General features: G+C 64.5%; 2 protein-coding genes across 2 annotated transcripts in view; both read right to left on the bottom strand.

The window, feature by feature from the left end:
* Window positions 1-681: 681 nt before the first annotated feature.
* Window positions 682-4,697, bottom strand: C2CD4C (C2 calcium dependent domain containing 4C). The gene is made up of 3 exons (XM_041416741.1): window positions 4,672-4,697; window positions 3,048-4,325; window positions 682-1,608 (listed from the first exon to the last, which is right to left on the bottom strand). The coding sequence occupies exons 2-3, from the start codon at window positions 4,304-4,306 to the stop codon at window positions 1,551-1,553; spliced, it is 1,317 nt and encodes a 438-aa protein (XP_041272675.1). The 5' UTR covers window positions 4,307-4,325; window positions 4,672-4,697; the 3' UTR covers window positions 682-1,550.
* Window positions 4,698-6,654: 1,957 nt separating this feature from the next.
* SHC2 (SHC adaptor protein 2) overlaps window positions 6,655-11,592 on the bottom strand; it is a 5,328-nt gene continuing 390 nt past the window's right edge. The window contains 13 exon segments of the mRNA XM_041415235.1: window positions 6,655-7,886; window positions 8,005-8,143; window positions 8,315-8,616; window positions 8,825-8,989; window positions 9,079-9,145; window positions 9,228-9,408; window positions 9,552-9,678; window positions 9,853-9,904; window positions 10,079-10,132; window positions 10,219-10,338; window positions 10,516-10,576; window positions 10,925-10,995; window positions 11,421-11,592. The exon segment at window positions 11,421-11,592 is cut by the window's right edge and continues 10 nt beyond it. Coding sequence (XP_041271169.1) covers window positions 8,015-8,143; window positions 8,315-8,616; window positions 8,825-8,989; window positions 9,079-9,145; window positions 9,228-9,408; window positions 9,552-9,678; window positions 9,853-9,904; window positions 10,079-10,132; window positions 10,219-10,338; window positions 10,516-10,576; window positions 10,925-10,995; window positions 11,421-11,592 — 1,501 coding nt within the window. The 3' untranslated portion in view covers window positions 6,655-7,886; window positions 8,005-8,014.

The following is an 11,592-nucleotide window of genomic DNA, read 5'->3' as shown; positions in this document are numbered from 1 at the left end:
GTGAGAGAACAGATCTGTTCCCACCCAGCTTCTATAGCTACCAAAAACGACAAATTATCAGAATTGTGGAAATTAGAAAAATGATATTTAGGTAACAGGCAAACACTCCTCTTTTCTTCAGCAGCATCTGGCTAGGAACAGATTTGGAAGTGGCAGGTGGGGAGAAAAGAAAGCAACCTGAATGCTGTCAGCTGGGCGGGGGGGGGCCTGGGAGTGGCGAGGACAAAACCATCACCATTTTCTTCATCACCAGTGCTGAGCAGGGCTGCAGGGCTCAGGATGGGGGAGCAGGCGAGGAGGAGGAGGAGGAGGAGGAAGGACACCCACAGAGTGTGGGAAGGGGCTCTCCCTCAGCACAGCCCTGGCTGTGAGCTGGCAATGCCGTGGCTCAGCACAGCCCTGAGTCCCCCCTCGAGCAGGAGCAGCACCTTTCCCCATGTACCCACCTCTCCCCAGGAGATTCACTCCAACCTCACCCCATGGCAGCAGGGGAAGAGCTTCAGAAGCACCCTGAGCCCCTGGAAGGCTGCTTGGAAAGGGCAGCACCCACAAGAGCAGTGCTGCTCCGTGTCTGGACAGTGTTGAGGTTCCAGCTCTGCTCCCCCACACAGGGAGTCATCAAGAATAATGCTAGGAAATATCTTGGGGAAAGCAGGAGCCAGGGCCACACCTGCATCTGTTTTAGAAATTACTTTATTGCACTAAAAAGAGGAAATCATCTGTAAACAAACATTCCATTCAGGTATTAATATATTTTTCACTCCAAAAATACATCATTAAATCCAGCCACAGAAATATCAAAGCAGGAACAATAGAAAATAGCTCCAGCAGCAGAGAGACCCATCCAAGCAACAGCCCTGGCTCCCACACCACCAGCCCAGCTCAGAGCAGGGCTCAGAGCAGCTCATCCTGGGGCTCCCTGCATGGTCACACACCCAGCTCCACAGGACAGCCCTGGGACAGGCTGGGGTAGGACAGCACGAGGGTCCCCAGGCCCCTGGGTCTCCCTCTGGGGTGATCCTCAACCCAAGGAGCAGTGGGCTCCTGCTCTCAGCATCCCCCTCCCCCAAACCCAAAGGCACACGGTCCTTCTGCAGGGATGTGACGCCCCTCAAACCTCTCAGAGCACCAAAACCTTCATCCCAGCTCCCATTTTCCCCCTTCCTGCAGCCTGTACCCCCCATCCCAGCAGCTCCTGGGTCCCCCCAGCCCCTCACGGGCACAGCACCCCAGGGAGCACGGGGTGAGTGTGCAGGGGCTGTCAGGCAGCAGCCAGCTGGGCAGGGTACCCTTCCTGCCCCAGACATCCTCAGGGGCAGGATGTTCACCCCACACCCCGGGATGTGACACCTCTCCCTATCCCCCCCTCCCCAGAGCCCTCACCTGCCCCCAGGATGAGCCAGGGCTCTTGGGGACCGGGGACCATCCCTCGTGCTGGCTCCTGGGGGAGCACAGGGAAGCCTCAAGTGGGAAACTCCCTGTGAAGGATGGACGTGTCAGCTCCTTATGTCCTGCACGTTTTCAACCACAAGCTCAGCAAACAGCCACGATCACCCTGAATCCCCCCGACATGCAAACACGGCGCGGTCAGAACTGTGCCTCGCGTACCTGGAACATATTTACAGACAAAGTAAAAACGCTGCAAAAGATCAGCCTCGGATATAAATAGCCAACACTGAGATCTGCCATCTGCTGCAAAAGGACAAGGAAGGAACATGGACTGCCACCACAGAGGTTAACATAGAGGGGACACGTGTGTGCGTGTGTGTCCACGCGTGCTGCGACAGGACGGGAGCGCTGCAAACCCTGCTCCCTGCACAGAAACATGCAGAGCCCGACACAAAGGGTGACACCACACCAAACAACAACGCAGCGTGTTTTATCCACCCGCAGAAACGCCCCGGCTGGCATCCTCCCCGCCCCCACTGTCCCCAGCCACTCAGCCAGGGTGACAGGGTGGGGTGGGAAGGGTTGGGAGCACCTCACCCCAAAGGGAAACTGAAAGCCAGGCCAGTCACTTTGGGAAGCCAGATCCTGCTGGGCACAGGAGCTTGGTGGGCCCACAGGACACATCTCTGCTGCCCAGTGGGTGCAGCCACTTGAAAGATCCTCTGCCCTCAGACAAGGGAGGATGGAGGGTTGTGGAGCCTCAGCCTGAACCCCTTCCCAGCCTCACCTGGGATTGCCCCATCACTCAGGGGGGGCTACTCCTGTCACCTCAGCTTTTGTCAGCAAGCACATCTGCTGGGACACTGCCTGGGACCATCCGTGTGCCCAGGGCAAGGGGTGCCAGCCCCCGGCATCTCCCTCCCATGGGCAGGGGAAAGGCACAGGCAGCCTCCTGGATTTGGGCAAACCAAAGCCCCCCAGAGCTCCATAAGCAGCTTCCCACTGGGGGTCAGCAGTGGGGACAGTGCTGGGGTGGGCAGGGAGGGCAGACCAAGCCAACCTTGCAGCCTCACAAGGCTGGACCGAGTCCAGGAAAGGCTCAAAAGCCACAAACCTGACTCATCCCCCAGGGTGACTGTCCTTGGCCCACTCTCAGGTCACCTCTGCAGTATTTTCTTTGCAGTTTCCAAGACCAGAAACTTGTCTTTTAAATTAAAGCTGCCACCTGACTACAGGTGCTGGGGCTTTGAGAGGTGGCCATAAGTGTGCTACAGAGATTTACCCACCTCCAACCTGCTTGGTGGCAGCTGGAGACCACAGGCACAGGGAGGGAAGAGTCCAGCGGGGCTTCTCCCATCCTCCCTGGTGGGGAATGGGCTGGAGGCTCCCCACTTTCTGCTGGGCTCCAGGAGATGCAGCCCCGGGGCAGGACCAGGGAGGGAGCAGGGGCAGAGGCTGTGGCTGCCAGCTGGTGTTGGCAGAGCCCCGCAGCAGCACCATTCCTGGGGGACCCCCACACTCTGCCACGACCCCGGCCCTCCTCAGGGGGCCCTTCCAAACCCTCCTCCAGCGGGGCTGGGGGACAGAGCCGGCCGCCCTGCCTCGCCCCAGCCCCACAGGTGGGAGGGCTCCCTCCGGGGCTGCTAGCAGGTACCTACAGGCAGGACAGGAGGGCGGTGAGTGGCAGCTCCTTCTCCCCCAGCAGCGTGTCCCGCTTAAGGCTGCTGCCCTTGTTGACCACCTTGAGCTTCAGGGACATCTTCCTGGCGTGGCCGGGGCCCAGCCCATCGAAGAAGAAGTCCTCGTTGAAGACGGGGTTGCGGCTGTTCTTGACGATGGTGCTGCGCTGCTTCTGCAGCTTCCCGGGGTTGAGGCACAGCGAGACGCAGCAGTTGATGCTGCGCAGGTCGACGAGGGCATCGTAGAGGTCCTCGGCGGAGACGAGGCGCACTCGCAGCCGGGCGTTGGAGGGGTCGTACTCGGCGGCCAGGCGCAGGCTGCCGCCCCGGCTCAGCCGCAGGCTGTGCTCCCGGTCACGGTCACGGCCCGCGGGCAGGTCCAGGGGCAGCAGGGCGGTGGGAGGCTGCGTCCCGGCCGGGGCGCTCCTGGCACGGCGCTGGGCGCTGGGGCTGGTGTCGGCCGAGCTGTCGTCGGTGGACAGCGAGCTGTTGCGGGCCACCGAGTGCTTCAGCTTGATGACCTTGGACTGGCTCTCCTGGCTGAAGAGCTTCAGCAGGGACACGGAGCGGGAGAGCAGCGGGGAGCCGAAGGGTGAGGACTCTGCTGAGGAGCACGTGTCGCTCTCTCCGCCGCTGAAATACCGGCCGGGGTGCATGAGGGCGGCGCCGAGATCGGCGGGCGTCCGGCGGCCGCTCTCGCCGTTGAGCTTGGCTTTGCGCTGGGCGCTGGGCGAGGTGACGGGCGAGGGGCAGAGGCTGCTGTGCTCGCTGTGGAAGAGGGATTCTTTGCGCCGGGTGTGGGGGCTCTCCATCAGCGTGGCAAAGCCGTAGGAGGTCTGAGCCTTGGGCACGTAGGGCAGCGACATGGCCGTCTGTGCCTGCGGGTCCACGTTGGTGCCGCAGCTCCCCTCGGTCCAGTCCTCAGCGGTCTCTATCTGGATGATGTGCCGCCCGGTGGTCCGGGACCGGGAGCGGCTGGACGGGCGGGGGCTGCGCGGGGGCTTGCGCTTGGCCAGGTCCTGTTCTGAGACTGAGGCACCCAGAGCAGCCCCCGCGGGCACCTCGGAGCCCTCAGCCTCGGCGGGTGCCGCGCTCAGCTTGGGCGGGATGAAGAAGTCGGGGATCTTGTCGGGGGTGAGGACGTTGCTGTAGCGGGACCCCCGCGAGGACTCGTCTGTCCCCGAGCCCCGGGACCCGCCGTTCTCCGCCACCCCGCGCAGCCGCTCCAGGAGCCACATGTTGCTGCCGGGTGTGGGGCTGGAAGAGACCCGAGGGGCAACGCTATCACCGGGAACCGGGCACCGGCAGAGGCAGGACAAAGCCGGAAGCCCCGGGAGCGATCAGCGGCACCCGGACCGGGCAGGCGGGGGGACGGGACAAGGACGGGAGGGAACTGGCCGCGCCGAGGGACACGGGGACACGCCAGCCCGGGGAGGAGCGCGAAGGAACCGGCCGCGAGGAGCGGGGATCGGGGACCCGGGGGACGGGGACCCGGCGGCGCCGAGGGATGCGATGGGACGGGGCAGACGCGACGCGACGCCGGGACCGACGGACCGACCGACCGGCGCCGCCGCGAGCGGGACGTTGCCGGGAGCCGCCGCACCTGGAGCGGAGCCGCCGCCGCCACCGCAGCCCGGGCGGGGCGGGCGCGGACGCGCTTTTATACGGCGGCGGTGGCGGCGGCGGCTCCGCTCCCCGTCCGCGCCGCCGCCGTAATCCTCCGAGTGCGGCGCCCCCAGATTTCTGCTCGCCGCGCGTGGCCCGACCGGGGCTGGAACCGGGACCGGGACCCCGACCGGGCGGGACCGGGACTGGGACAGTGAAGCCCCGGGGTGCTGATGCTCGGGAGGTGCAGGAACCAGAGCCCGGGATATCCGGCCGTGTTCTCACGGGAGTGTCGGCTTTGGGATGGGGCCAGGAGTGGAATCGGGACGGCAGCAGCCCCGGTCCGCCCCTCCCGCCCTCCCGGTGCCTCCAGTCCGCGGCGTGGTCGTTCTCCTCTGGGAGCAGCCGCTTCCCACTCGCAGCTCTTGATCTCAAAGCACTGAATGAAGCCAGCAGCGTGTCGGGGCTGAGGAGTTGCCTCATCGAGTGGTTTAATATTGCTCTGGAGGAGCTGGGGGGGCAGTGCCACATGTCACACTCCCCCACGTCACACAACCCGCCAGCCCCTGGAGGGATGCGGTGAGGGCTGGGGACACCGGGACAAAACGTCAGGAGGGTTCACGGGAGCATCACAGCTAGCCCCGGTGTTGCAGGGGGTCGGGAGAATCAAGCGAGTGATCGGGCCCAGCCCCGGTGCCCGGGGATGTACAGCCTTGGGGACAGGGATGCACCGAGAGGGACAGTGCCACAAAAGGGTCAGGCGGCTGTTCCTTGCTAGCTGCTGCCCTGTGGGTGCCATCAAGCTGCGGGAAGCACCATCACTCCCCAGCAGTGCAGGGCTGGCAGTGCCGGCCAGGAAGAACAGCCTGGTGTGGTGAGCGCCTTCCGCGGGGGCTGCTGCCGGAGGCCTCGGCTCCCTCCGCATTCGCACTTGGAGCTGGTAAAAAGAGGCGTCCGGCCGTGCCGAACCACACCGAGCGCTGGGATGTCGCAGGGACAGCAGTGGGGAGGGGATGGTGATGTCCTGGCTGCACCCTGGGCTCTGACTGCGGAATGCCGAGCCGGGTTCCGCAGGGAGGAGAGGGCAGATGGAGCCCGGGGGAGGAGGACGAGGCTCACGGAAGGGGAAGCTGGTGAACAAAAGGCCGATGTTTGCTTTTCCTCCACCCTGCGAAACTGCGGGTAAACAAGGTGCAGAGATGGTTGAGTTCCCTTGAGATAACAAAGAGCGCTGGGGCCGGGCCAGCTCTGCCCGCACGGCTCGGAGCCTGCAGGGCACGGAGGGGAGCAGGGAGCTGCCCGGCTGCCCACCGGCAGGGCTGGGGACGCTGGCAGGGGCTGGCAGAGCTGGGGACATCGCTGGTGGAGCCGGCAGTGTGCTACCACCTGCTGGAAGCTGGGAAGGAAGGAGACCTGCTATGGGAAAGGGTTTGTGCTAGGACGCCCTGAAAAACCGAACTGGGCGTGTCTGTGGTCTGCACATTTGAGACTAATGCTGGGGACGGGTTGGTCAGTGAGATCTCCAAAGCCCTGGGAGAGCAAGGAGGCCACGTTCTCTGCAGCTGCTCTTACTGTGGCTTCCAAACCTTCCCAAAACACCTCAGCCTTCCCATCACAGGGGCTGAAGAAGCCGCAGCCCTTGAACCCAGCTCTGGGTTGAGGCACAGAGCCCCCTGAACCCATTGGCACCGCACATCAGCCTCAACCAAAGTGGTTAAACCCCTGAAACAACAGCCCCACCAGCCCTTCATCCCTTCAGGGCAGCATCCCCGGGGCTGCAGGGCGAGGCACTGCCAGCAGGTGAACCACACGGGCTCGGTTCTCCAGCAGTGAAATAAGAAAGTCGGCACCCTCACTGCCTTTCCCTGCCTCTATTGAGGGAACAGTGCAATTATCTTTGCAGACGCATCACTCCACGACAAAAAATAGCAGCTGAGATGGAAGCACCACGTCCCCACGGAATCCAGCTATCAATGGAAAATTACGCATTCATTACTGGGCTTTATTTAGGGGCTTATTTTATTCATTGGCTCAGCTGGCACTGGCCAGCCTGGGCGCCGTGTCTGGCAGAGGCCGTCCCCAGCGAGGGGCTGAGGGTGCTGGGGTGACCCTGCTCCCCGAGGTGGGTGCTGGCAGCAGCACTGGGCACGCAGACAGAGCCAGGACAGGCCAGGACTCTGCTGGACCCCCCAGCTGGTGTGACACAGGAGCCACAGCCAGGCCCACCCATGGCTCTGGCTCTGCTGACTGCCACCACAGCTCGGCTTGTGCCACTCAGAGCCACCCCAGGAGGCCCAGGGGTGGGTGGCCATGTGCTGCTCCAGGTGGAGGCAGGAGGGGAGCTGGCAGCAGGAGCCAGCAGGGCAGGGAGCTGCCAGGTGTGAGGAGGAGGAGAGGCCGTGCAGGGCCAGCCCTGGGTGCCAAAGGCCACTCTGAAGGCAGGGGGACACTGGGTGATCCATGGGGGACAGGTGACCCAGAGGGGCAGAGATAACTGTGACTGGACAGGATGGGTTGGCCAAGGTGAGACCAGGCAGGAACTGGTGAGGATGGAGACCTGTCCCAGCACCATGCCCAGGGGTGGCATGAACTTGGGTTCCTTGCTCATTTCCAGGTTTAATTAGAAATGTATTCCAAACCACAAACCCGTGCCCAGAACCAGACACAGGGCAGGTAAAGGGGGTGTGATGCCACAAAAACCTGCCAAACCCCAAGCTGACCAGGGGGCCCCCACGGGCCATGGGACACCTCGTGAGGCAGTGCCAGCAGTTCAGCCCTGCCCTGCACCTTCCCACTGTAGCTTCACCCAGGCCCTGGCCTGGGGAGGGCTGCAGGGGCTTGGGGCCACATGGAGCATCATGTGGCAGCCACTCCTGGGGAGAATCCAGCTGAAAATGGCTGTCCCCAACAGGAACATCCAACAGCAGCATCCAAGAGATGGTTGTGCCTGGCCCCATGGGCAGAGCCAAGCCAGGGGCTACAGCAATATCCACCGGCCCTCATTCCAGTGCTGGGGCAAGTGGGGGCAGCCCTGCCTGGGATGGCTTCAGGCTCCATCCCTCCTGCTGAGGCCACTGAGCAGTTCCCACCCCATTTCACCTGTAGGTGTGGAATTCAATGTCTTTGTGTCCAGCTGGGCAGGGCACCCCATGCAGATGATGGAGGTAGGCAGCAGCCAGGGAGGACCTGCAGGGCCAGGGACCACAAACCTCGCTGGGGAGGAAAATGGGGAGCCTGACCCTGGAGTCCAGGCACAACTGGAGAAGGGGAGCACAAAAGGACCCCGTAGAGTGAGTCCAGAGCCAAGGGAACAGGTCGGGGACTCACATACCCCCTCGGCATCACTGCTTCCTCTGTACAACCTGGCGGAGGTGCAGCTCGCTCTCTGCTGCCACGATGGGCTGCTCGTTCTGCCGGTGGTGGCTGATGAGGTGGCTGATGCTCTCAAACAGCACGTCCTTGGTCCTCACCTGGCACCAGGGCACAGTGGTCCTCAACTCAGCAGAGCTGCCTCTCGTACAGCACAGTGTAACACCCCGTGCCTGCCCACGCCTGCGTCCCCCATCGCCCACCCCACACCCCGCCCCTACCCCGGCCCCAACTGCCCACCCTGTGCCCTGCCCTCAGCCCCGTGCCCTCACCACTCCCTCGGGATCCACCAGCAGCAGGTGCTTGGGCTGCCCGCTGTGCATGCCGGTCAGCACGTACTGCCCCGGGTTGGTGAGGCTGTCCCGCACCAGGAAATCCCCGTCCATCTGCAGGAGCCTCTCAGCATCCCGCCGGCTCATCTTCCCGTGGTACCAGGGCTCCTTCCGGAGCTGCTCCTCCGTGGGGGCGATGGGGGCCTTCCTCGTGGGGGGGCTGGGCCACTGGTCCTCAATGGGGGGGCTGGTGGCACCCCCTGCAATGCACTCATGGAGCTTCAGGGCGTCCTCGAACGGCCCTGTGGGATCCAGGGGTTTGGGGTGTTACACCCAGGGCACGAGGCTGGGCTGTGGACAGACCCCAGCTCACGGCCCCCAGAGCACTGCAGGGCACTGCTGTGGACTCAGCCAGTGCCAGCACCTCTGGGGCTATGGCGGGTGACCCAGACAGCTGCTGGCACAGCTTGACTGCCCCACAGCACCGTTTCCCCTGGGGCAGTGGCTTACTCATGTCAAAGAGGTCCTTTTTGGGGCTCTCCTCCGCCGCCCCATGAGCCACCAGCTCGGGCTCCCAGGCGTCCAGGCTCTGCGTGTTCACGTACATGTGCTCCTCGTAGTCCCGTGGCCCCAGGGTGTGGCTGTCTGCCTGCAGGTACCCGTCGCAGGGCTGGCCTGCGAGGACGGCCATCACCGCTGGCCAGGACTGGGCAGAGTGACAGGGACCCCCCCAGCTCACGGCTTCCCCCCACAGCAGTACCCACCCTGGCTCTCCAGGTCCCAGGGTGGCCCCAGCTGGATGCTCGGGTCTCGTCTGGCTGCAAACCCACCCTAGGAAAGGAGGCAGTAAGAGCGTTGGGGGGGCCTGTCTGGACCCCCAGAACAAGGCCAGCAGTGGCTCTGAGGGGCTCACCTGGCCGGGGGGCACGGAGCTGGAGGGCTGAGTGCGGATGTGGCCCAGGGCTGTGCTGTGGCGGAGCCGGGAGTCAACCAGGCCCCCCGGGGGGGGCTCCTTCCCTGGGATGCTGTTGTAGTAGTCGTGCTCAGCCGCCTCCTCATCCTCCCCCCAGGCTGACTCCTCTGCAGCCAGCGCCCTGCAGCAGGGATGGGTGAGCTGGGGACACCCTGCCTGGCTCAGAGCATCCCCACACCCTGCAGTGACAGGGGTTCCCAGAGGCAGCCCCAGGAAGGGGGCATGCCTGGGACAGGGGTGCAGCAGGGCCCCCCACCCCCCTACCTCTCTGGGGGTACCACCACCTTGGGGGGGCTGTGCAGGTACTGCTTGAAGCGCAGCTCAAAGGCCTGTCCCACCGTGCTGATGACGCTCTGCGCCAGCCCCTCGCAGCACTCCAGGATGTGGCAGGCTGTGGACAGACAGACAGACAGACGGACGGTTTGAGTGTTTCCCCCATGCTGCCATTGCTGCACCAGGACCACCCTGAGCCACTCCTCGTGTTCCCCGGCAGGGATCTCCTCCTCCAGCCTCCCCCACCGTGCATCCCCCCTCCAGACCCCCCAGGCGTGGAGGCCGGTGTCACCTCTCTGGTTGATGGGGTCCTTGGCGACATAGGCCACGTAGTCCGTGGTATCCTGCAGACAGAGGAGGAGATCAGCACTCATGTCCTGCTACTCTGTGGGGAGCAGAGCTGGAGATGCCAGGGTGAGAGGACAGCTCAGCCCCAGCCCCGTGTCCTGACCCAGGCCAGACCACCCTGTGCTAGCTGGCAGTGCCTGTCCCCAGCACTCCGGGTGTGCGTGACTCACCATGTCCCCACCGGAGGCGAAGGAGATGGACTGCATGTGGTGGTTGGCGATGATCTGCACGGGGAACATGGCCCAGGGGGGCGTTAGCAAAGGGGTTCACAGGCTGGCAGGCAGCAGCACTGTGTGCCAGGAACACTCACCTGGCGTGTGGTGGGGATCATGAGGTTCAGCCCATCAACGGAGATATTGACAGCGATGCTCATGCCAGCAAAGTGCAGGTTGCTCTTGCCCAGGATGGAGAACAGGGCTTTGTTGGGAGCCTGACAGGGGAGAGGATGGTGGGGGCAATGAAGACCACCAGGACCAGGCTTCATCGGGTGAATGAGGAAAGGGAAGGTGCCCCAAGAGGCTGCAGGCTCACAAACCGGAGGCACCCTAGTGCCCTGTCCCACAGCCTTGGCTGGTCCCAGGGATGGCCAAGATGAGTGGAAACTCACCTTCTTCTTCCAGATGCCCTTCACACCCGGCACCGCCTCGTACAGTCTGTTGATGGCTTCCCTGCAATGGACAGACCCTGGCCTGGTCACTGCTCCAGACCCCGGACCTTCCCAGCTGCCTTCCCCCCACATTGCTTCCCCCCACGGCCCCGGGCACCGCAGCCTCCCCGCAGCGCTGCCCCACGTCACGGCCCCGGTACGTAATCCCGGCTGGGGCCACCTCCCTTCTCCTCTTTCCACCCATTGATCTGCAGCAGTGCCCTTCGCCCGTGTCCCTGCGTGCAGGGTGGGCCCTGCAGGGCACGGCTCCCCCGTGTTCCCCTCGCTGCACAGGGCCCTGGGAAGGGGGAGCACCCAGGGCCATCGGCGTGGCTCTGGGGTGCAGGGGAGTGGGAGTGCAGGGCCGTACCTGGTGACCTGTGTCCGGGTGTTGAAGTCGAGGGACCTCATGGAGCGCAGCACCTCGATGCACCCCATGTACTGCGGGGGGAAAGCAGCACAGCAGGGCAGGCAATGGACAGGAGAGGCCGGGTGTCAGGGACACCTTCCACAGCAGCTCCAGGCATCACACAGCAGCTTTCACCCCCCACCCCAAAATGCCACATCACATGCCCAGACCCTGTGCTAAGACCCCACAACCTCATCTGTGTGCTACAGCCTGTGATGCCTCGCAGGGGCTGATAACGCTGGAGTCCCAAGGTGGGCTCCACGGCCCAGCAAGCCCCTGGGGCTCGGCCCCATCACGGACATGATGTGGCGGGGGCGGCTGCCCCGGTCCAGCCGTGGCGGGGGGACTCGAGCGAGGGCTCTGCCCGCAGCCTTCGGGAGGAGCGGCCGAGCCCCGCACACGCCCGGGGCCGGGGTGTCCGCGCCCTCCCGCGTCACCGGGCTCCGGCGGGACTTACCCGGACAATGTAGGAGACGCCGGGCCCCAGCACCCGCTCGTCGGGGTGCAGCCAGCCCTGCGCCGGTTTGCGGATGAAGCTGCCCTTGCGGCTCCACTCGTCCCCGCCGGGCCGGGCCCCCGCCGGCGCCGCCGCCCCCCGCGCCCGCCCCGCTCTCCTCCGCCGCCCCATG

This window comes from Onychostruthus taczanowskii, unplaced genomic scaffold, assembly GCF_017590055.1.
Source record: "Onychostruthus taczanowskii isolate IOZ18803 unplaced genomic scaffold, ASM1759005v1 scaffold106, whole genome shotgun sequence".
Lineage (NCBI taxonomy): Eukaryota > Metazoa > Chordata > Aves > Passeriformes > Passeridae > Onychostruthus > Onychostruthus taczanowskii.
Note: the sequence above shows the minus strand (reverse complement) of the source record. Positions and strands in the feature narration are given on the sequence as shown.

Excerpts from the sequence above, each read along its gene's own strand:
- C2CD4C (XM_041416741.1), bottom strand. The coding sequence starts at position 4,306 with ATGTGGCTCCTGGAGCGGCTGCGCGGGGTGGCGGAGAACGGCGGGTCC. Across the intron at positions 1,609-3,047 it reads ACCGCCCTCCTGTCCTGCCT|GTACGCGAGGCACAGTTCTG; the intron begins GTAGGTACCTGC and ends AATATGTTCCAG.